At 46.4% G+C, this 24,107-nt stretch overlaps 7 protein-coding genes across 7 annotated transcripts; 2 read left to right on the forward strand and 5 right to left on the reverse strand.

The window, feature by feature from the left end:
• Positions 1-14: 14 nt before the first annotated feature.
• Positions 15-3,444, forward strand: Pmar_PMAR000098 (conserved hypothetical protein; the record flags this gene model as incomplete). Its single annotated transcript, XM_002781670.1, has 13 exons — positions 15-116; positions 288-342; positions 1,000-1,059; positions 1,473-1,530; positions 1,576-1,641; positions 1,683-1,714; positions 1,963-2,057; positions 2,210-2,270; positions 2,320-2,415; positions 2,653-2,825; positions 2,872-2,943; positions 3,047-3,131; positions 3,350-3,444. 13 exons carry the CDS (start codon positions 15-17, stop codon positions 3,442-3,444), a joined length of 1,050 nt encoding a protein of 349 aa, XP_002781716.1.
• A 766-nt stretch (positions 3,445-4,210) lies between these two features.
• Pmar_PMAR000099 (ubiquitin, putative) lies at positions 4,211-4,811 on the reverse strand. The gene is made up of 3 exons (XM_002781671.1): positions 4,702-4,811; positions 4,565-4,651; positions 4,211-4,514 (listed from the first exon to the last, which is right to left on the reverse strand). The coding sequence occupies exons 1-3, from the start codon at positions 4,802-4,804 to the stop codon at positions 4,318-4,320; spliced, it is 387 nt and encodes a 128-aa protein (XP_002781717.1). The 5' UTR covers positions 4,805-4,811; the 3' UTR covers positions 4,211-4,317.
• Positions 4,812-7,436: 2,625 nt separating this feature from the next.
• Positions 7,437-7,847, reverse strand: Pmar_PMAR000100 (bromodomain-containing protein, putative; the record flags this gene model as incomplete). The annotated part of the gene is made up of 1 exon (XM_002781672.1): positions 7,437-7,847. One exon carries the CDS (start codon positions 7,845-7,847, stop codon positions 7,437-7,439), a length of 411 nt encoding a protein of 136 aa, XP_002781718.1.
• Positions 7,848-14,531: 6,684 nt separating this feature from the next.
• On the forward strand, positions 14,532-15,662 carry Pmar_PMAR000101 (Renin precursor, putative; the record flags this gene model as incomplete). Its single annotated transcript, XM_002781673.1, has 1 exon — positions 14,532-15,662. The coding sequence occupies one exon, from the start codon at positions 14,532-14,534 to the stop codon at positions 15,660-15,662; it is 1,131 nt and encodes a 376-aa protein (XP_002781719.1).
• A 2,488-nt stretch (positions 15,663-18,150) lies between these two features.
• Pmar_PMAR000102 (N1, putative) lies at positions 18,151-18,654 on the reverse strand. Its single transcript, XM_002781674.1, has 3 exons — positions 18,499-18,654; positions 18,292-18,380; positions 18,151-18,237 (listed from the first exon to the last, which is right to left on the reverse strand). Exons 1-3 carry the CDS (start codon positions 18,646-18,648, stop codon positions 18,192-18,194), a joined length of 285 nt encoding a protein of 94 aa, XP_002781720.1. The 5' UTR covers positions 18,649-18,654; the 3' UTR covers positions 18,151-18,191.
• A 695-nt stretch (positions 18,655-19,349) lies between these two features.
• Positions 19,350-20,525, reverse strand: Pmar_PMAR000103 (hypothetical protein; the record flags this gene model as incomplete). Its single annotated transcript, XM_002781675.1, has 5 exons — positions 19,350-19,519; positions 19,571-19,703; positions 19,750-19,842; positions 20,322-20,399; positions 20,499-20,525. The coding sequence occupies 5 exons, from the start codon at positions 20,523-20,525 to the stop codon at positions 19,350-19,352; spliced, it is 501 nt and encodes a 166-aa protein (XP_002781721.1).
• Positions 20,526-21,030: 505 nt separating this feature from the next.
• Positions 21,031-22,301, reverse strand: Pmar_PMAR000104 (bacteriochlorophyll synthase, putative; the record flags this gene model as incomplete). Its single annotated transcript, XM_002781676.1, has 7 exons — positions 21,031-21,145; positions 21,188-21,324; positions 21,365-21,470; positions 21,521-21,615; positions 21,661-21,845; positions 22,098-22,213; positions 22,261-22,301. The coding sequence occupies 7 exons, from the start codon at positions 22,299-22,301 to the stop codon at positions 21,031-21,033; spliced, it is 795 nt and encodes a 264-aa protein (XP_002781722.1).
• Positions 22,302-24,107: the final 1,806 nt, after the last annotated feature.

Consider the following 24,107-nt stretch of genomic DNA (forward strand, 5'->3'; position numbering starts at 1 on the left):
ATCGTGCTGTCCAAATGTCCTCCATAAACGGCATCAAAGTCCAAGCTCACTTGTATGACCTTTCCCAAGGTATGGCTCGACAGATGAGCCCCATGATATTAGGGAAACAAATTGAGGTAAGTTATTTTCAGTATAGGGATCTTCACCCGTGATATGAGAAGCACTAGTGGAAAAAAAAATTTCACAATCATATATTTTTTCTCGAAGAGTATTTCGCCACTTCACGAAAAACGGGTGCAAAAAATGAGAGATTTCTCTACTGGTGAAAAATGGATTTTGCTTTGTAGGGTATTTGGCACACTGGAGTAGTGGTCTTCGGGTTGGAGTACTACTATGGAGGAGGTAATAACAACAATACTGATGATAATGATATGAAATATGGTGTAGCATTAAATGCATTAATTGCATTAACTCCAAATGCAATGCATTTGGAGTTGATAGCTCATGATATGAAAAAACACTAGTGAAGAACATATTTCACAATCCACTTCGCGAAAAAGAATTGTGTGAAATCGGTCGCGGACACATATATGTCTGAAATTTACATAGAGTAAAACTTCATTTCACGTTAAACGGGTGAAACTTCACTTCGATGATATATCATTAAAGTTTCACCCTAGTGATGTGAAAAACACTAGTGAAAAATATATTTCATAATCCGCATCGCGAAAAACAATTGTGTAGAATTGGTCGCGGACACATATATGTCTGAAATTTACATAGAGTAAAACGTCATTTCACGTTAAACGGGTGAAACTTCATTATAATAATATATCACTGGAGTTTCACCCTAGTGATATGAAAAGCACTAGTGGAAAAGATATTTCACGACTACTACAGGCCTCGAATATCGCGTTTTTCACAGAGTATTACGCCACTTCACGTAAAACGGGTGAAACTTCATTGTATGTATATATATCTATGGTTTATATAATTTTACTACTATAATTGCTGACCACTTTTCATACCACTCGTCTTCCACTTCTTGTCATTGGGTAGGTATCTGTGTCTCCCCTCCACCCGCTGTCCCTGGCATGCCTTATCGAACGATCGATCTCGGTGAGTCTACTCTTCATAAAATACTCGGCAAATTTCTCCACTGGTTATCGATAGCTTAGCTGAGTCGTACACGTACTTACTTAAAGTGAAATTTACTATTATATAGTCTAGCCGAGTCGTACACGTATTTACTTCCAGTGAGTTTATTACTATATAGTTTAGCTGAGTCGTACACGTATTACTTCCAGTGAGTTTACTATGATATAGTCTAGCCGAGTCGTACACGTATTACTTCCAGTGAGTTTATTACTATATAGTTTAGCTGAGTCGTACACGTATTACTTCCAGTGAGTTTATTACTATATAGTTTAGCTGAGTCGTACACGTATTACTTCCAGTGAGTTTACTACTATTAGTCTAGCTGAGTCGTACACGTTTTACTTCCGGTGAGTTTACTGCTACTGCTATTTCAGGAGTTACTCACAAGACTAGGGAGGAGTTAAACACTTACTTGCGCTCAATATGGAATAAGTACTCCATCGTTTTATTATTAGATGTCATGGTGGGGGTCTTCAGATACACCACAGAAACCTATAGTCTTCTTACGAATAATTGTAACAATTTCGCTGATGATATTGCTAAGTAAGAATCTCGTCGAATTTGACAACTAGTGGTACTTTCAGGTTTTTACTCAACGGTCAAGGATTGCCCTCATGTGAGTCGTACGAGAATCGCTCACTTATTTGGGAATTTTGGGAAATTTTGAGGAAATTTTGGGAAATTTTGGGAAATTTTGAGGAAATTTTGGGAAATTTTGGGAAATTTTGAGGAAATTTTGGGAAATTGTGAGCACTTTTACCACAACTCGTGTGTAAACTTCTGCAAGTAATGAGGAAACTTTTGAGCTCAGTCTGAGGAAAGCGAGTATATATTCCAACACTACATCAGAATATTTACTGTTAGACATCGTGGACTTGCCTAATGAGGCACTCTCGTCACCCATGGGGGTTATGCTTCGACCAATGATAGAAAACATGGAAGCTCAGATGAGACAATCAGTAAGCATCACAACGCTAGCATGTAGTAGCATACTAGTACTACTAGTACTAGTAAAAGTACTACTAGTAGAAGTACTACTAGTAGAAGTACTACTAGTACTAGTAGTACTAGTAGAAGTACTACTACTATTGATATTACTTTTACCACTCAGATAAACTCTACGAATAGTGGCGGTTTGAACCCTTTTCAGAATCATGTATCGAATTTGCCAAGTAGAATGGGTTGGCAATACTGTAGACACTTGCACTTTATCCACCTCAGATACAGTAGCTGCGCCAGTGGTCTCCCAGTCTCCCGCGACCAGTAGCAGTGCTAAGCCCGGCTTATCAAAAATACCGGAAAATTTGGAACCGAAAGGTAGATACGCTACTATGTTTAACCATGGAGTTCCACCCGTTTTACGTGAAGTGGTGTAATACTCGGTGAAAAACGCGATATTCGCGGTGATATGCAGTAGTCGGGGAATGTTTCTCATATCACGAAACTCCTCTGTGTTAACTGTGGCGCCGATATGAGCTAGGTTATATCGGTGGCATGCTCGATTCATCTCTAGATTGCGAGTACTGTATTAAACGTGAATAGTTTTTTCTTCAGCCCTTGATTTCGTTCCGCATCGTTTACCCAAGGATACCCGGATGCTGAACTTAGCTGTGGCGAAGCTCACCAAGCTTGGCATCACTGATGTGGATTCGATCAATCGTGCAGTGACTGAGGGCGTAACTACTGATGGGTCAACAGCGACTATGAATGTCATTCTTGACACTACAGTGGGTTTTGGACGGACGGTCGGTTTCTGCATAATGATGTTGGCAGGCACAATACGAGCCGAAGATCTTTTCGAATTATGTGCTAGCAGTAGGGGCACTTGTGAGGAACTGGCTCACAGTAAGATCGAATAAATACAGTGGTGACTGGTGACACGCTTAGCAGTTGATTTTCTGTGTTACCGGTCACCGAGTAAGAGTACAGAAAAGCTTTTCATTTCCAGATACCAGGAGCTGAGAAAGTATCTCATCTGAATGCATGGTTGAGGAAGAGTAGTGAAGCGTTCGATGATATGGACAATGCTGTTCGTAAGCACCACACTGGGACACGGTGTTTCGGGAATATTTGCTCGCTGAGCTAAGCTGAAATCAGGAGTTTCCTCACTAATTGTAGAAGTTCACTTTGGGGTAGGGGTGCTCACGATTTCCACATTGTCACCAACACATGTAGTTGACCATGTGCATATTCCCCCCCCCCCCCCACACACTGTTGGGATATGTGAATAGTGACTGTCCGAGTTTATCAGGTGCTATGCTGCTCACTGCCCTTATGAATATCGAGAACCCCACTAATCAACTAGACGAAGAGATGATGTCTATTGCTCAGCACGCAGGTAACTAAGTCGAACTATGCCGGGTGAGATTCGCACCTTACAGTTTCATGGACGGTCAATGGCGATGAGGTTCCTGCATCTGCACGTAAACTGAGTTACAGATTTGCTGCTAATACTCTCAATTCAATTAAAGCAAATACTCCTATGGACGGTTCAGAAGCTCTTTCAGATTTTGTAAGGAATTTTCAACGGCCTTAGCGGATGGCTTTTGTTCAGGTTCTGAGCTTATATGGTGAGATTCTCAGCGACACCGACGAGAGCGTGACATCAGTACGGTTGGAAGCGGCGAGGATCGGCTTGCAGCGCCTACCTCATCTAAGAGAGTTTCTGAGAGACCTTTCGATAGACTTTCTGGGCATAGAAGATGATGATGTTTGCAAGCTCGATGAAACTTCCAAGGAACATGTGGAAATTATACAGTCGTATTTGCGTGTATAAATTATATACTCCCGCTCTTAAACAAACACCACACCATTTTGTTACTCCTCAATGTACCGATCGGCTTGTGTTTACAGTGGTTGCTTCTTCGCCCTTCCTACCACATATACCCTCAAGCTCCTACCCAGGCTCTGGGAGCGGAACTACCGTGAGGAATACTCCCCTTATTATATTCAAAAGTTGATTACGATTATATAGGTCAGAAAGATATTTCACAATATCTCAAATGGCGAACATTTCATTTCCTTGGACTTTCTTATGTTCTAAGCTACTCTTTTCCTGGCCTCCCTCCCGTAGAACGCCCGTTCTACGATACAACGCAACATCGAATGCTTTCTTCAGAACCAGCGGGCAGAGGGAACCAGCGTCATCCGGACGATGAAGAGAACCGCACAGACGGTAACTATATCATCTAAACTACGTCGGCAGCGACAGTGAGGGTCTTATCGCAGCTTCTTCTTGGGGCGCAATTGATTGGAATGACCACACTTCTTCTTACGGCAGTTCACCGCACGAGGGGGAAGACGAGCGTAACATTTACGGCAAATCATCTTGTCGCAATTGTACTTCCTGGCCAAGACGGCGAGGGAGGGCTCGATAACACCACCACGGAGACGGAGAACGAGATGAAGAGTAGATTCTGAAAGCAAATGAGATATAGACGAGTTAACGGCATACGTGAAAACTCACCCTTCTGGATGTTGTAATCAGAGAGAGTGCGGCCATCCTCGAGCTGCTTGCCAGCGAAGATCAAACGCTGCTGATCCGGAGGGATTCCTGAGAGAATTGAAATATGGACAGGGGTGAAGGACGGCGATGGGAAGTACCCTCCTTGTCTTGGATCTTAGCTTTGACAGCCTCGATGGTGTCGGCGGCTTCGACATCAAGAGTGATGGTCTTGCCGGTTAGGGTCTTAACGAATATTTGCATGGTTCCTGAACAACAACAACAAACCAATAGTGAAACCACAACAAAGCTTGGATTGAAATATATTCCAATATCAGCTAGTGAGGATAATTAACTTTACACTCAAGTAGAAGACGACATGATAACGTGAGTTCCTACATCACAATCCTAATGTGATACCAGTGTGAATCGCATCTCCTCAGACCACCCTTGACCCTTATTACCAAGTCCCCTCAGACGCTGGTCTCAGTTCGTGCTTGGTAGTGAAGGCCGATCGATCGACTGATCGATTTCACGCAGCGCAAAATTCAGAGATGGCTCGTTTTGGCGTTTCTTGCAATTTTCGTGCAATTCTACCCAATACCATGAGTACTGTGTACTGTCAGAGACACTGATACGACCGTGAACAACTTGAGGACTCCTATAGTCAGAAGTAGACGATGAGACTCTTTTCGGTGCAAGGATGGATTAGGAGTCGCTGTGTATCTGAACACATCGTGGAACTTACGATGTGATCGCCTATGGTCAGACAAGGTTTGAACGACTTCCTTCCTTGGGACCCCCATGAGAAATATTCTACTGAATAGTCTATGCCATAGATTACAATGCCTAATATGCCATACAGTATCACTTTTCGCCCGAAACATGGAAAATATGTGGAAGAGGTTCAAACTGACTGATGCAGAACCGACCGATGTGCAAGTGAAGGTCGACGGCACGCTTGGACTTATGCATGTTTTCTCTTATCATAAAGGGGGAGAGGAAAGTCGATCTATGGCGTATAGATTTAGCAGCCTACAGATTAGGATAATGGGAGTAGTGCAGTTCGAAAAGCGGTCGGTGTAGTAAAAGAGTCTAATACAAGCTCGATGATGACGTTCGATTGCTGTACTATATAATATAAGCACGCGATCTCCCAAAAACCGGATGACTAGGTTGCTTCTCGACATTGCTTCGTAGTCGGAGCGCAAACGACTCAGCTCGAATCGCTAGATCTCAAGTAGAATACTACAACCCAACACGGAAGGACTTGCATAAAGTACACTGTCGGAGACAGGTGTAGTCGCAACAATCGAAAGGGGTTGAATAAATTGAAGAGTTCGAATCCGGATTGCTGTATTCCAACCGAAGCAGTCGCCTTTTGTAACTAATGAAATGGGACCTAGTGATAGAGTGATCTCGACCTACCTCCCGTTCTCCAATATGCAGGAGAGGTCTAGTCAAATGAGAGGCATTATGCGGGTTTTGCAAACACTTCAACAGGGATAGCGACCTGAGCCTCAGACATGTTAATATTGACGTTATTGAGCCAGCGTCTTTCCCATCCTCTACGTATTCCAGTACTATGTATACCTAACAGTCCGCTATCCGCCAGGAGTACATTTTAAGCGTTGAATGACCCGGACAAAGTAGAGGGTCCCATGCAAACAGTGTCAATATCACATTAGTACAAGGTTCCACCGTGAGTTGAACACGGATCGGGCTCCACTGAGATTTGAGCTCAGACCGACAGACTAGGAGTATAGAGTGTTAACTGTTACACCATCAAACCTAATGGTCTACATATTCTCATACAGTCCTAGATGTTGGCAGTATGATGCTGCGAGAGACAGTAGAAGGACTAAATATTGGACATCTAAGACGAAATACCTGCACTTTCATCCATACTATCGATGCAATTGAAAATCTCCGAGAGGTTTGAATGCGGACCGCCGAGCTCGAATTGGGAAAAAGTAAACACATCGGAGAACAGATTATGACATTTAGATCGGTGATGCTAAACCGTCCGCATACGTATCTGTTGCCGATCTGCCTTGAGCCCGCTCAAGAGTCTATCTTCAAGTTTTCGCCGGTTGCAGCAAGCTCAAACATTCAGAACCGCCTTTGGGGAAAGCACGACCTCAATTTTGATACGGCTCGCGAAAAACGACGAAACAACGGTGGATTACCAACATGAAATCTAAGATCTGTCGTGCCTCTGGAAGTGGAGATAAGCGAATGGCTGAAGCAGTGCTGCGTGTCTTTTCATTAGGCAGCAGCCAGGGCACGAGTGATAGTTCAAAATCCATTATTCAGCCTGAACGAGATATGGGTGAGCAGACATCGGTTACAACGATCATGAGCTATACTGCTCCAGGCAACAAGGGTTGGCTATCATAAGTTTCACTGCAAAACTTTTATCAGGCGAGCCGGTCGAAGCTGTAAGACGAATATTATTGTAATATTCGTCTTACAGCTGCGACTGGTAATATTAATAACACAATGGAATAACAATATGTAATATTATTACACATATTGTAATGTTGATACTGTGTGTCTCGCGAGTTCGAAAATTGTTACGATTCCTATCTAACGTGTTGATTTGTTTGTCTCTCTAGAGGAGTGGATCTAACAGGGTTCAATCAGGTTATCTTGAGTGAGCTCATTCCACATCATATTAATAAGACGACCTCACGATATTGGATTCACTAACAAAAGTCTTGTAATTTGCAAAAACCATACCAATACTACAATAGAATTAAACAAATATGCAAGTAATCATCTATAGGATCAACTCCATTCCTACAACGGAGGCCGACCGGCAGTAGTCAATCGTTTTGAGGGAATAAGTAGTCGTCAAGCACTATGTAACACATCAACTGAGGCTCGAAGTCTCTCACGTTGATCGTCGCTTACGTTTCCGACCGCTACTCACAGTGGAATGCACTTCTTTCTCGTGCTCCTCGGCTAGTTGCCGCAACACCTTGTCAAGAGCCGTCGACATCATAGTGTTGAAGATAGAGTGAAGCTCGAGGGCGTATTCGTACTCGAGGGAACCAGGCTGGTTGAAGGTGTAGGCGTTGATGAACATCTGCCTCATATCAGCCTCGAAGTCAGCTCGAGAGGCATAAAACCACGAGTCAAGACGATTGAGTATCATCGATATATCGACTGGAACAGTAATCATCTCGTAGTAACCAGGTACCCATTTAGGGACAGGCTTCATGAACGGCGCAACCAACTCCTTGTTCATGCGGACCATATGTTGGACCAACCTCCGGTACTCGTTGCGCTCGAACTCAGACATGCCACATGGATGACTAGTGGGCTTCTTCTTCCTGCCTCGTCTAGACGTCTTCTCAGGCGTACTAGTACGCGACCCTGACGAGCTGCTTGCTGCACCCTCGGACTTACTGGTGGTCGTCGTCGTGCAAGACCTCCGTTGACAGGATGGTATGATGAGATCGAGGTCCACTTTGGATACAGACGAAGTTCGAGTCTTCTTCCGGACTGGCGCTGTGGTGGTCATGCTGTCCTCGACGAGCGAGTAGCCGGTGTCACAGATCAAACCAGAGAGGAAGTCCACTTCGAAGTCAGAAAGTAGACAGTGTCCAGCAGCTGTTGAGTGGCGATCGAAGCTTGGCTGAAGAGCAAGAGCAGAATCAACATAATCATCATCATAGAGGAAGCCTCTAGAGGCAACCCTCAGAGGGATATGGTAAGAACAATCAAGCCCACACTTCCATCACCACTCGCATCACCACCGACAACACCAACATCACAACGACAACGAAAGCGCAGCGTCATGATGATGATAATCGCCTCAAACGCCCGCTTGAGAACCACACGGAGGCATAACAAGCCTTACGTTGATATCCGCACCAGTCTCTGTACTGGCGTCTGACATTCCACACACCTTCGATGAGGCCATCGTCGGTTGTTGAGTTCTCCGAGAATCGTGCTGGGGGCAGCACGCAGCTTTCATAATTAATGAAACGCTATGCAAAATCTCGCTACGCCTTACTAATCGATACACCGAATATCTTGCAGCGATCGTCCTCATAACGAGCCGTTTCAACCCGCCGTTTTTCATCAACTCAAGCATGAACGACCTATGTTTGAACCACTTCATCAGCATGTGTAATTTGGTATAACTTGTGGAATCTCTCGCTTAGTCACGAATCTCCACCTTGTGCACGCGTGCGCAGCAATTTCGGAGACAGCTTTGTGTTATCGAGGCTAGGACGCGGTAGAGTCACTAAAACACTCTATCGCAGAGCAAATCGGCAACTTCACGATCACTAGTAGACTCGATTGTGTTATTAGTGTGTTACAACCACTACCCTTATGAAAACACAACAGTTATCGCGCCACTCCACCACAGTGGGCAGCGCATGTGAATTTGTCTTTCAATGTCATACAGAATAGAGCGAATACTATGGTAAAAAAAGCGGTGAATAATCACCCTCAGACTGGGAATGTGCTAAACTTCAGCCTATAATGATAAATACTGTACATGCGAAATTCACATTGTGGATCCAGAAAGACTCCGAACCCTTACAGTTAGACTTCAACATCATAGTGGTTCACAGTGCTCCTCCTCAGTAAGGAAGTTCACCTCATCAGCTTCAATATGTCTCTGGATCCAATCGACACTCAGCCGTCAACTTACTCATAGTTTATCAGGAGTAACCAGCTGCCATCCTCAGGATCCGAGTTTACCAACTCTGGTACATCTTCCACTTCCACGTTTGTCTCGAACATAGCGGCGATTGGACACACAATCTAAGCAAGATATACCACCAGCAAGATGTTCGTCCACTTGTTCGACTACTGACTTCACGCTCCCCAGAGCGTACAGCAACTCATCCTTGTGTAATAGGAGGCAACCGTTGGCAAGTCCACGTAACGGGTGGTAAGTGGTCCCCCACCAGGCGGGAGAAATCCATCAATGCTCCTCGGCGAACACTAAGCATACAATAAGCAATGATACCACATTTGAAATTATCCGGTACTACATCGAGACGAACAAGTCCCACGGGCTGCCGCCATCAGAACGATCGATCGTCGGACAGCAGAAAGGACGTTCTAGACGAAACGAGTGACCGCAAGGACAAGGAGTGAGCTGATACCGAGACGAGCTAGATATGATGAGACAATCACTATTCAAGATCTGTCAATGTAAGCCTTTAAACAGAGTCATGAACAACAAGAACTGCTGAGTAAGATGAACACCACCACCAAGTAGAAGACGAAGCCATAGGTGGAGGTCCGGGTGCATATAAACCCCACGACTATCGTGAAAGGGGCAACCCTTAGGAGAGCGATATATCAATCGAATGAGGCGTGTGACATATCACATACTGTGAACGGGGTTTAGCGTTAAGCGGTAATTTCGAATGACCCGCACGGGTACTCGAGTACACCAAGGAGCCCTTCCCCTCACTATTACAGATAAAACGCCGCCCAAGAGGCTTCCCGTACCTTCCACAAGTGGCTTGGAGGAGATATATACTCAATGAGGCCTGGAAAACTGTGAAACATCGCTCGAAGTGAATTTCACCCGAAGATCGAATGGTGCTTGAATGAAAATATCGAACTAGATCACACAGTAGTAAAGAAAATCCTATGCGGTCGAGAATGTCTCAAAGACTATTAGAACGGTTCTACTAGAACCTCCAAAGAAAACTATCCAATGCAGTCGCCTAAGAGTCACCAGCAATCAGCTAGAGGCCTTCGATTACTTCGACGTTTTGTAGCCTGGGAAAAATTCCGATGTGAATTATTCGCACGTTTGTAATCGTCTGCATTTTGCATATTCTTCACTCGAATCTGTTGGTTCTATTCGTGAGCACCAAAAAGCTTCGACCTTATCTGAAATCAACTGACGGGGTGCAGCATTGACGATGGCTAATAGTACTCGGTGTGTTCAGCTCGAGTTCACAATTTGGTCAACTAGAGGAATTTTTTAGTCCGAAGCGATTCATTGTGTTTTGAAACTTGAGATTAGACCACTTCGGTTCACAAACTCTTCTGGGAATGTCCAATTTTTCCTTGTGAGTATGAGAGTATGTAATATGAATTTGTGGGAGAAATTTGAAAATGTGAGATTTTAACGCACGATTATATCCACTCACTATAATCGTTTCTCAGGCTCGGAAATCAGAGCGTTTTCCCGAGTGATTTCTTCACTGACGCCACAGAGCAACAGTGAGTTCAGGCGCCAAGTATGACTTGTTATCATTTTTAGTTTTCTTCAGTTACATCGATCGCTATATTAGCGGTAGTAATGCTAAGCGGTACGAACATGTCATGTACAGCGGTGTTCCAATGAGTGACCTGGACTCATTCCAGTGGTATATCGAAGCTCGGATAGAAGACGGTATCAGAAGAGCTGCTGTTGGGCAAGCTATTCTCATCGGAATCATAGTCGCTTACTATGCGGCATATTTTCGCTATTATGTCTTCGGATCTCGTTTAGTAGCTTGTATGCGAACTTGCTGACTGTATTTACATCGTAAAGATGGTAGGAGAACGAGACGTACACGGACGCAGTAGAAGAAATCATGCGTTCTGGGGTGATACATTCTTACGAGATGAGAAGCAACCATCGATATAAGCTGGCATATACAGCAAAATAGGAGCTCGAACAGAGACAGCTACAAGTACACTCCGGGCGCAAAATCGGCACCAACAAGGTTCAGTGGTGACACACATGTCGCCCGTGGTGGTTGTTGCTCAATGAGAGGCCTGGATTAGATTAGTGAGTACGCTGACTCTTTGCCGACTAGTATCAGTGTTGCATTGCACCATTGCAATACCCGTGGAATCTATCTGTACAAGTAAGCTCAATGATCCCATTCGTTATTGTTGATCATCAGAAATGACGTTCGTATTGTCGACTTTTCAAGACTTCACGATTGTGGAATTATACACTTGGAGTTCAAGCGTATCATTCCACAGTCGTGTGAGTCAAGAGTGCCAGGCACTCAGTGCTTCGCACAGTGCACAGCTCGCATCGCCAACTCACGAATACGAAGGATTTTCGAGTTCACTGCTATTCATGAATTTACGTTGTTATTACCTCAGTGATGAATTCCGCGTTGGATTTTCCAGCCGATGACACTGAAAACTCGGCTGGAGAAAGTCAAAGTCGTTGTCCGGAAACAACGATGTAGCGGGGCACATCACCTCAGCCGATGTGCACAGGTGATCCACCTGGCATTTTCGCTCTTTGTAAACAATCAGGCTCTTCATTTCGGTCAAACTTTCCTCCCGAAGATGGGCATGCTATCATAGGCAAGTCAATAGTCGAGTTCATCACATCTATTTCGACTCGAAATTTTCGAGGTTTTTTCATAAGCAGGCGACGGGAATAGGGAACCACGCATCGTTGGCAGCGCGCTGTATTTCCGTATAGGTTAGGCAGGACTGATTCCAGCTCTCGCGCAGCTGATTTCTGAAATGACTAGGCTGAGATGCCCGAAGAGGATTTTTGCCTCACATGCTTGGATTTAGCAAGTCTGTTACCGATACAAGCGCGAATCTCTCGGGATCCAGGCCTACCCAAATTGCGTCGCTCAGCATACTGAACCATATCCGCGAGGGTATGAGGCGGTATTGTGACTCCCATATTCGCCAAGTTGGCGAATATGGCGACGCCAACCTCTCTGTCACCGGCGGTGACTCACCACTGGCTCAGTGGTACTGGGGTGCCCACACGGACCTTATTGATTCTCTGCGTGAAATACCTCAGCTCGAGACAGTTTTTTTGTCGCAATTCTGACACAAGCCAGTTTGGTTATCTGACTGGTCAGGATCCCAACGGCGGCATTGCTAAAACGGCCCTGTCTCCGATGGAACACCAGTGTACTAGCCTGGCAGCCTGAAGGACTTGTTATTACCTCAGTGATGAATTCCGCGTTGGATTTTCCAGCCGATGACACTGAAAATTCGGCTGGAGAAAATCAAAGTCGTTGTCCAGAAACAACGATGTAGCGGGGCACATCACCTCAGCCGATGTGCACAGGTGATCCACCTGGCATTTTCGCTCTTTGTAAACAATCAGGCTCTTCATTTCGGTCAAACTTTCCTCTCATTTCTAGTGATTTATTGATGGGGTGCTTGGACTGCTGCCCTTCCTCGATGCATCGTGCCATGGTTTCGCAGAGACTCGGCAGAGAGGGGTATCTCGGTGCTCAGAGCACACCATTGACGTGGGGTCCTAAGCACTTAGTCCTACGGTAGGCTTAGAAGATCACGTAACTCGAATACCCAGACTCTGGGTCCCAGAGTTGAGATTTGTTGATAAGTTGTTACTCGCGGGAAAACGTAACACTAGGTCTTCGTGACGAAGGGGCGGAGCTCGCTTAGTCCTCGTCCATTGATTCATTCAATTGACGCACCAAGCTCTATCCTGGAATATGTCCCCGGTTGGATCCGCGGGGTGGACATTTTTTTCCGTAGACAAAGGTCTTCGTGCATAACTCTCGGAGCTGTTCGCATAATAGAGTTTTTCGATTTTTACGCAAACCACGGCACATACAGGAGTCGTTTGACTCATCTGTTGCCCTTCTACGCTCGGAAGTTAAGCCTAACCCAGTACGACTCGTACTGTACGAGCCAGCGCGTGCGTACCCACGCATAACGCGTAAGTGCCTGTTGTTGCGTTATATGCTCAGGTCGCTTCGCAAGCCACGCAACGTTGCTCCAACTTATGTTGCGCTGTGCGGTGCACGTTGTACCGCATAATGCGCATACGTATACTGTCTCGAAAAAAAGACCGGAAAACCTAAAAATTCCCGTGCTTTCGGTTTCGATTGGTAGATGGGTCGCATCATTTCGGTCGGTAAATGTAGCTGGCGCACGTGCAGTGGGCGTGCGCGGACAGCTAGCGTTCGTGCATCGTGTGCTGCAATTGTGACGGCACGTTATGGTGACGTGACGCGGCGAGGGGAGCGGGGGGGCGTCTCCCCGGTTGTGGGTTCCAGTCTCTCGTCTTCTCACGAGACTATTTCATAAGCCTTATCATGTCTGAGTTCGATACGTCAATCAGGGATAGCACGATAGAGGAGGATGCCTCTAACATGGTGCCCAGACCCAGGACTAATGGAAAGGTCGAGCGCGTTCATCGGGTCTTGAACGAACGGGTTCGTTCTCATACTTCTGATTCGCTAACTTTGTCGGCTTTCAAGGCCATCATTGCTCGTGCTACTCGGTTTCACAACACGGCTCCGGTCCGCCGCGGAGGCCTGAATCTTCACGCTCTGATTTTCTCCTACCCTGCCTGGCCTTATCCCGGTCTGGATCCGGTCTTTCGCCCGCTACCAGCGTTGACTCCGTCCTCTCCTTCTCCTATCGCACCAACTTCTGACGGTCTTCCAGCTGTTGGCGAAATTTGGCTGGTTCGCCGTTTCGGTCTTTTGCGAAAGGCTCGTCGTTTTTTTGAGCCTTGCCGGATTGTGTCCTGCATCTCTCCAAAAGTTTACACTGTTCGTACTGTTGGTAGCCGGCGGCCCCGGCCTGTTCACTTACATCATTTGAAACGTATTTCCCCCGCCGCTGTTTCACAGCTTGACGATCCGATTCCTCCTCAGGAGGAGGGGGGCGTGTAGCTGGCGCACGTGCAGTGGGCGTGCGCGGACAGCTAGCGTTCGTGCATCGTGTGCTGCAATTGTGACGGCACGTTATGGTGACGTGACGCGGCGAGGGGAGCGGGGGGGCGTCTCCCCGGTTGTGGGTTCCAGTCTCTCGTCTTCTCACGAGACTATTTCATAAGCCTTATCATGTCTGAGTTCGATACGTCAATCAGGGATAGCACGATAGAGGAGGATGCCTCTAACAGTAAACCGATCAAAACCGAACTAAACCGTAAATTTTCTCTCAGTGATTTCGCTTGCCGAGACTTGCCGCTGCGAGTCAGCATGCGCGTCCAAAGCGTGAGGCAAAAACGTGCCACTCGCCTATATTGAGATCCAAAATATTGACCGTAATGCGTTCTCCTATGCCCGTTAGACTGCTGGTCTTGGTTTGTGTGTTTGACGTGGTGAAGGTCTCCCGAGGAGAAACTCTCAACCTCGATGTTGATTACAGATTTATGCGTGCATACGGCTTTGGATTGTTCCATACTCTGGTCGGTGAGAATGGTCAGGACCTACATGCTCTCGTTGACACTGGATCGGGTTTGTTTTTCCTCACCTGGAAGGATTGGTTCGAGAAAGCCACTGGACACCTCTGCAGTGCAGCGCCCATGGGGTGTTACGAATGCTCGAAGCCTTGCTCTGTGGGTAAGGTGACGAGAACTGCCGATTTCGAGGACGAATACACGATGAAAATTTTTCAGCACAAATCGAAATTGACGATCGGTCAGGTGTCGCAGATCCTCACTTTCGGACTGATATTCGACCAGAAGCCTCCTGTCAGTGAAGCTCCTCCGATTAATTTGATGGGTCTTGGCTATGATGACGGCGATGTGAACTTCCCGTCTCTCATGACGCAGTTGCGATCATCGAAAGCTATAAAGACCGATATCATTGCTCTCTACTTGTACCCTCCAACTGATCCCACGGGGGCATCCACTGATGGAGGCCTACTCCTTGGTGGAGGCGATCCTGCATTATATGAGGGAGCACTGAAGTATGTCGACTTCTCTACGGGCGCAGGTTACAGGGTAAATATTGACAAGCTACGAGTCGGTGATGGAACTATAACTTCGGGTATCAATATGAACTTAGACTTTGACACCGGCGCTAACTATCTCTATGTCCCAAAATTATACTATAATCGTCTTATCAAGGATATTGGAGCTCAAACTGACAAGGCTGCGGGTAAGCATGTCGATTTCAAGTTCGATCGAGAAGACGAGATATGGTCCCTGCCTTGCCAATACATGAGCCAGCTGCCACTGTTGACGTTTGCCTTGGGCCCTCAGGGCTCAACTACATTTACGATGACATTCACGAACTATGCCGTGAATCACGATGGTATCTGCCTACTCCTTATCATGGAAAACCAAGAGGATGACTGGAGTTTTCACGATCGTATGTTGATCGATAAGTATTTTGAGTTCGACCCTACTCGTAAACGAGTCGGATTCGGCAAACTGAGACCGCGACATCCATGAACAATTCTCTTATTTCGCGATCTTCTTTTGGATCTACGGTCTACAGCAGAATGCCCTCCATCATCGTTGGTCATTTTACGACCGCTTCGGGAGGAGACCTTCAGTAACTGAAGTTGTTCAGTTAGATCCCCCATTCTCGTAGCATAGTTCTACAATGTAGGACTATGTTAATCTACATACAATATTTAGAAGGATGCTATTTGGCGAATCATTCGCCTCCTTGAGAGATTACTATTTGGCTATTGAGCCCTATATGTCCGCGGATTAGGATCTAACTTGAGCTTTTTGAGTTCATCATGAGTCCATCATATGACCGAACAAGGAACTACCCGCTGACCTTCATCGATGCGCTGCAAATAGAGATTCCAGTTTGAGTGGTTTTCTCGCGAATAAGCCTTCAATTTCGTGATCGGGGGAGTCGATTTCGCTGACAAAGACATCAAATTGATGTCTTTGTCAGCGAAATGATGTCATCAAGTTGATGTCAGTAATTTACGGGCCAGTCATGACCCGCCGCATCAGGGCACGAACTTTCTGGGCTGCAATTCGTAACTTGCAATCATGCATGAGAGCATCTAACGACACCGTCTTTGAAAAGGACTCCCTTTCTGGAGATTCGGGGGCTCATCATTTGCGCGGGGAACGCAAAGCACATCCGATGTGCTGGCTCAGCAAAACACCTGTGAACATGAGAACATGAGTGCGGATCTCATTAGATCAGAAATTCATAGAGCTCCCGAAGGCCCTGAGTTTTGTGGAATAGTCCGCATTTCTCATCGAGAAAACAGGCTTTCAAATTTTTCCCCTCTGCCACATGTAAATTTACACAGTGATCCTGCGCTGTCTCCCATGGAGTTCTCTACAGCTGGGACGGGCACCGGGCAGGATTGAAGCCCTCACATTTTCGTCTACCATTCTGATTCTTCCTCCGCCACGCAGAAGTTCTAATGAGCTCTGTAACCTCCCTACGTTCATATTTTAAGAGGTCCAGACTAGCTGTGGACAATTTCCCTTGATCAGATTGCATTCTGCTGAGCACACGCAACTGTAAACATAGTGTGTCCGTTGCTGCTGATAAAGCTCTTTCATCTTTCATTGCCCGCCGTATGGAGTGCAGAAGAGTTCATTCGCGAAATGTCCATCAGCAAACCAAGGGGAAGAAGAAAACATATGGCTCGCAAACCTTTATCGAGCTTCTCTGCTTGGGGGGAACTACACCCGCTTTGAACTGGGAAGGTTTACAGTCCGTTGGAGAAGCGCGACGGGAATACGATACCAACTCGCGATGAGCATCCAACATCCATGCATACGATAAGTACGACGATGCCCACGTACGGCGCAGGTCGTTCGTGCTCTCATTGGCTCCCAAAGGCTGCAACTTGCAGGCTATAGGCCGTTGGTGTCATATCCACTGAAAGCCAAGCGTTCTCTCGCGAGCGGAGATCACTCGATAACTCATTCGACTGGGATACTCCTACCTGCAAAGCTACCAACCATACTGATACAGGTCAGTAGCCTTCAGTTGGTGTCCGAGGGTCTCGAATCGAGGCCATGTCTAGCAGCTCCGACCGATCCTGGAACGCGACATTATCAGCTGTAAAAGTTCATGGGTTACAGACCATCAGCCGATTACGATATTAATGATTATTAGACTAGCCACATAAGGCAGGGGAGCTCGCTAACCCTCGAAATCAGTCAGAGTCACTCTTCGCTGGGGTCTTGAAGTCTAGAGCCACCTAGCGTCCTAGCCCCGCAGGTTCAGCGTAAACTGCAGCACAGCATTCCGTGAGAGAGCACGCAGCGGTCCGCAGCGAGTCAATGAAGTAGGATGTCACCATGACTGCTTCATAGAAAAAGCCGCGTATTGGAACTATAAGTCATACACTACTATTGACTCACTTTAAGAGCCCAACGGGGGTCGAAACATCTTCGGTTATTTGAGTGAATAGATACGGAAGATCATCATGTGCGAGCGCCCATGCCCATACGATGTGGCTTCAAGTGACTACCAAGTCGACCTTCCACAAAATCTCGCTTTCCATTCAAGTGGTGAGATGAAGTATAACGCTGAACACACGTAGATATTTCAGTTACATGTTGCTGATAGGCAGCCACTAGTGGAGCTCAGAGAAGAGCCAGGCGAGTCAATAAAGTAGGATGTCGCCATGACTGCTCGATAGAAAAAGCCGCGTATTGGAATTATAGGTCATACACTACTATTGACTCGCTTGAAGAGCCCAACGGGGCACGTAACATCTTCAGTCATTGATAGCTGCTCTTGGTAATTATCGATGACACATACACGGCACCCAGGATATCAATACATGGAAGAATGATGATGAAGGATGAAACGTGTCTTGGATTGCTTGGGAGTTGAGTTGCATAGTGGAAGTGCCTCTAATACACGATCCATACACCTTCCCCAGTTTATGAGAATTAAGCGTCACTCTTCCCACACAACAGTATAAACGCAACCGAAAGCCAACACTTCGACCAGAGACCCTTCCGTTATAAACCATCAGCTGCTGTTTATATCTCAGCGGCCTGGAGCTTGCGGAGACGCTGCATAGAGGCACTGAAAGCAGACCAACGTTAGGAAGCAGGAAAAGCAAAGGCGCCTAGTTATTACCGAACAGTGGCCGCAGCAGCAGTGGTCAACTGCCAGCATCCGCCAGCCATGGTCTTCTTGCAAGAACGACAAGACCAGATGCCACCAGCCTGAAAACAGTTGAATAACAGCAAATTAACATAGGATGAACATAAATTCCATGTTGAAGGACTATAGGCTATCGAAAAAGCGGGAGCGAAAGAGATTCTTACAGTCACGAATGATTACCTGACGCTTGACGGAGTCCTTGCCGCAGAAGGGGCAGGTGTACTTCGCCTTGGACTGAGCCTCAAACTTCTTCACGAGCTTACGCAAGGAAGCGCCATAACGGGTGCCGTACTTGCCGGAGATACCAACCTTCTTAGTGCGTCTGGCCATTTTGGGAAGTGGGTCTGTCAGAGGAGACTTCTGCAAGCATCACCCTCCGCTATCCACAAATCGATCATAATGGCGGGCGAGATTTTTCGCGCTGCTGGTCGACGGAGCACTTCATCGGTAGCGCTCGCATGGCTGCGATTCGCAGCCTGCGAAGTATCTATAGTCCACTGCTTTATAAACGGCATACTCGTTTAACTCAGGCAGTTTGCAATACACTTTCTCTTAAGTTAATACCGAGTTCATAAGCCAACGCCGTCGTAGGTTGGATTTAACGTGAAATCTATACGTTGACAACTTGAGAATGCTGTGAGCTGAGCTGTGTATTGCCTTATTCATGTAGTCGCTATATTACATCAACGAATGAACAAGTTGAAGCAGAACTTGCGCAACAGATCAAGCGAACATCAGTTCATGCTTTGGGCAGCCTCGTGTCCTTGCACACGATCATGCGTTCGATGTGAATGCTGTGATGAGGTGAAGTCAAGCATGAGTAGTTGGAGAGTTCACCTGATGAATTTACGAGGTAAAATATTTCACTCGTCTCACAGGAACGAGGTCACTGCACAGACTATTCGAGATTACCTATATTTGATTGCGATTCTGACATTGTAATCGTTTCGCACCAATGATCATTCGTCCATCACACTTCTTGACATCAACACCATTCGTACATTCAGAAACAAATTATTGTCCGAAACGAATCAGTTGGTCGCCAAAACGCACATCAACTTTGTCAAAGCATCAACACGGCGTTCCGTCTTCCCAGACTCAGGCCAAAGACCACTAAAATTCTCCATGTCCACCAACGGCACGTCGAAGCCCAGCTTGCCAAGCCGTTCTAATGTCTCTCCAGAGCGCTGCTGTACATGACCTACAACACATACTATAGGAAAAGGATCAGACCGAGCTGAGACGGTCTCACCCAGTGATTTGCAGGCATGCTTGAGGATTATTCGACTGAACTCAGCCCGTCTCCGAGCCGTCACGCCAGACTTCCCCTTCGTCTCCACATTGTATGCTGTCATCTCGGCTATCGCATCGGACATCTCTTGAACCTGAAACATCATTCATTGCCCACGATGCTACAGCGAGACAGCTCACCACTGGCTGTAGGCCTGTATCAGCCAACACTACAGAAGCAGACCCAAGGTACCAGTCGCCGCCAAGCACCGCTAACTTCACAGCTTTTGTCACCTACCAACGATGCACTTTCGTGGAGCACTGCAACCGCGACAAGCAGTTCGTGATTCTACGAGTAAGACTCCGATGATGAGTATGAATTGAGTAATAAGACAGACTATAATAATCACCAAATATGCTACATCACATAAGGTAATCACAAAGATACATTATTTTACTTCATGCAGTACTCCCCGGGCCAGACGGGAAAGCGCCGAAAATTATAGTACACCAGTTGCAGACTCAGGAGAAGACCGAGACCTAGTGTAAGTGTCGGACAATAATTCTATGTGTATACAATACTGATGAACATGGGACACGAACATGAGAAAGCAGAAATAGAAGGATATCTAATATCGTATATGAAATGAGGAAAAATTGAATTGAGAAACGACAAAGTATGTTGAATTTAAGAATGATGTACTTCTCTGTAAGAATGTATGTAAATACTGCTGATGTGTACTCAATGGTGTAAACGAATACCAAACACCAACCTTGCCATCCTGGACTAGCTCAGAGTGCATGAGCAAGGCGCTGTACTCCAGCTCCGCAGCTTCCGCAATCCTATACACCTGAATACAACACACTATGCTAGAACAACCAATGCCAACCACGAATAAAGCCTTCCAATTGAGCTACTCCATTCGCCCAAAGTCAACTGCCACCCATACCAATATAGTGATGCTATTGAATAGCATTGTGACTTGGTAACCATACCTGTTCCATCCCACCGTCCTCACGATCGAGTCCGAGAGCTCTCCCAAGCGCGCACACGACTGCGGCTCGGTCCAAGTGACTTTTCCGGCGAGATGAGCCGAGCCCCAGAGCAGCAGCATGAGCATCCGGCAGATCAACGCCTACTAGGCCCTTCAGAAGGATTTCCACCTTAGGAAGGAAGCATAATTGTCTTTATGAAAAACTCTGGCCAACCTCTTGCACATCAGCACGAATTTGTGCAAGTTCTGGAGCGCTCATCGCTTTCCGTCTTCTTTCTTCTCGTGCATCTTCAATCATCGCCACGGCCGTGTTAAACTATAGACGACTTATGCGGAGGCACTGCAAGAGTAAAGTCTTACTAAAACTACCGCCAATACGCTGACCAGAAACCAGGAAGGCAGGGGACGAACACCGAGCAATTTCATGAAGATCGGCGCGGGATAACTGCAGATTCAAGAATCATATTTGCTGTTCGTGAGAAGCACCTCACGCTATGAATTCAAAGTAAAATAACGGCCATAACGTGTTGAAGTAGTTGTCCTTCACTAACTCCAACGCTGCGTCACTGTTGTCACCCGGCGCTATGTTCAAATGCCAATGCCTGCAGAAGCGTTATAACGAATTAACAGCGCTCAGCACCTACCCCCACATGTACACACAGGCGATAGCATGCAGTAGGCCTGTCGAGCTATCGTCCGCCAAGAGACCGATCACAGCCATGTAAGAAGCAGTTAATATCCACAGACAGAAACGTGACATACGATAGGCCCCCCACTGTACCTGATGCTCTCGCGTCAAGATGAACCACCTCGTCACTTACGGCGAAGGAGTTGACATTGTCTGTGATGTCGCCTTTTATGTCGGGTATGTCCTTCATTATTGCAACAGTCGTACAGAATACAATGAGAATACCACAGAAAGTGAACCTGATTAGTGATTCAATGATCAACACGCATGAGATCATACCAACACATACATCTGTCTGTTGGTAGTCGGGTCCAAAGTCACATCGAACGCTTCGCAATAGGCATGCGTTCCCCCTATTATCCCGAGGACTGCTCGGGCTCCCACCTGACAGGTTCATCATCAGCAATCAGCATCAATGCTCAGAGTTACTATGCAAAGAGCCGCCGGAACTGCGTGACGCTTGAGTCTCAGTGGCGGGACGGAATAGGCGTAGCCGATAGCGCACATGGCCGATAAGGTGACGAACCAAGTAGTTGACTGGGCGAAGGACACAGCGGTGGTAAAGCAAAGGGCGAGACCCGTAGCGAGTCGGGCCTGGCTGAACTTCATTTTTCCTAAGGCAGGCATCAGTACGCTCGAATGACACTCGAACCGTCATGAAAAATTATGTCTGTGAAATAATTCCTTCATTTTTGAGAGCAACAAAATGCTTGTGAAACGCTACCATACGATTCGAATTCTCATCACACTTGGTGTTACTAAAAGCTGGCCTTCGAGAGCTATAAAAACTGGAGAGTTTTCTGGAGGATATTAATATGTATCATACCGCATTGAAGCCGTCAAACTATTTCCACAGTTCGACTCACCAGCGGGAATCGGTAGAGGTTTTCCATTGGCCTTGTCAATATCAACATCAGTGAGCTGATTGATAGCAACTATGAACACATTTGCCATCACTCCCGATATGAGAATCCGTATATATCTGACCAACACCGCCACTGCACCTCGTAACACCCCTTTTCCACTTACGCTGTAACGTTCGACTGTCTTCCACCAGAATACAGATACATGAGGATATAGCCCGTGGTGACTGCCGTTATCGTCCCCTTGATCGTGTGAGGCCGAGAAAGTGCCCACAGCGTCCCTACCATACAGACATGTCTAGTAACTAGAGCCGAAGCACCCGACCGACTGCCCGCCTCCGAACATTGCTGGAAGCATGTGATAATGAATAACGATTCCGACGACCCCTCAAATCAGTCACCGTTCTCAATCGTCATCATGTCTTATTCTCAATGATGATGATGCAATTTAAAGTCTATAATGGAGTACACGATGGTGCAAAAAGAGGGCCCACCCCCGCAATTTTGCGGCAAGTGACAGTTAGTGAACGGAGAAGGTACTATTTGGAAGTCCTAATCGAGCTCTCTCCAATGCTGTGAGAACGGTTCTGAGATCCGTGTTGTGCATTGAGGTATCTCCTAACGCAAAATCGGCTACATAGGGGAAAGCCGTACCGGTTTTGACTTGATAGCGTTTTCTTGTCGGACATGTAACGTTACGTCACCGTTTATCTGCGCAAAAACAAAATGATTTCGGTGCGCAAAGACCCTAGGAACGGAGTTCTTGAGGGGACTCCTGCAGGCGGGAGTGTCCAAAAGCCACTGTCCGGTCACGACCCTCGACGAACTGAAGGGTGGCGTGAGATGTCAGGCATAATCTTCTTCGATCCCACCGCCGACTTCTTCTTTTCCAGGGGATTTCAGCGTCCGCCTTTTTTCGGGATGTCATCCCTCTTCCTGCCGCAGAAAGGGCATGCGATGTGCGGTTGAGGATGCTGAGGTTGGTCACCGAAATTGACGGGGGACACTTTGAACACCTCTAATGGGTAACAAGTCCAAATCGGTACGGCTTTTCCCTATGTAGCCGATTTTGCGTTTGACGATACCTCAGCGCACGGTATGGATATCAGAACCGTTCATACAGCGTTGGAGAGAGCTCGATGAGGGCTTTCAGATGGTACTTTGGTACTTTTTTGTTCACGAACTGTCACTTGCCGCGAAATTATGAGGTCTGGGCCCTTTTCTTTGCGCCATCTTGTATGTAGATCCTATAACAACTTATTTTGTACGATACAATGAGAATAGGAAAATATTCTACATAGACCTTCCACGACTGAGTACTATGCTATACATAGTACCACTCGGCAGATAAGGCCGCTCTCCCCGGAGGAGAGGAATCCACACACAGGAAGCAAAATCATAAACGTTTGGATTCACATTAATGCATCATATTAGCCGAATCAATTTCCGAATGGAAAAGCCCAAACCCTAGACGTACGGACGTTTAGGCGGCCTTCAGGCGACGGCTCGCGCTTCGCAGCTGACAACGTGTCCAGTGGACGACGTAATACAAATTCCCAAAAAAGCAGAGTTATCGCGAATACCACGACTGTCGAAATCATTGTGACGTAGTAGGAGGGACAATTACTGAGAAAAAAATCAGAGACATATCTCCGGGAGATAATCAGCCCATATCATTACTATTCTGACGTCAAATGTAATGCAATCCAACACTTGTAGAGATGACAAAAATATTTTCTTTTGGACATTTTACATGCAGTTGCATGAAAATTTCGTGATGAAGTGTATAAATGGAGAAGAGGTGTGTCTCCGATGGTACGGGTTGTGCGCTGTCGAGGCAGTGGCGTTAGTGTTGTCGGTGGTAGGCGATCATCACGCGAATGGTAGTCATTGATTCAGTCCATGATTCAGTCAATGATTCAGTCAATTCGCCCACACCACTCAATGTACGTGTTTTTGTCGTGCATTCTTCGCGTCATTAATATGAATGCCTCACATCATGGTGTGAGTGAT

This window comes from Perkinsus marinus, assembly GCF_000006405.1.
Source record: "Perkinsus marinus ATCC 50983 genomic scaffold scf_1104296941728, whole genome shotgun sequence".
In the NCBI taxonomy this organism is placed as follows: Eukaryota; Perkinsozoa; order Perkinsida; family Perkinsidae; genus Perkinsus; species Perkinsus marinus.

Coding starts and splice junctions, on each gene's coding strand:
- Pmar_PMAR000099 (XM_002781671.1), bottom strand. CDS start 4,804: ATGCAAATATTCGTTAAGACCCTAACCGGCAAGACCATCACTCTTGAT. Junction 4,652..4,701: donor TAAGATCCAAGACAAGGAGG/GTACTTCCCATC, acceptor CAATTCTCTCAG/GAATCCCTCCGGATCAGCAG. Junction 4,515..4,564: donor TGATTACAACATCCAGAAGG/GTGAGTTTTCAC, acceptor ATTTGCTTTCAG/AATCTACTCTTCATCTCGTT.
- Pmar_PMAR000102 (XM_002781674.1), bottom strand. CDS start 18,648: ATGGCCAGACGCACTAAGAAGGTTGGTATCTCCGGCAAGTACGGCACC. Junction 18,381..18,498: donor AGGACTCCGTCAAGCGTCAG/GTAATCATTCGT, acceptor AACTGTTTTCAG/GCTGGTGGCATCTGGTCTTG. Junction 18,238..18,291: donor GCTGCTGCGGCCACTGTTCG/GTAATAACTAGG, acceptor GTCTGCTTTCAG/TGCCTCTATGCAGCGTCTCC.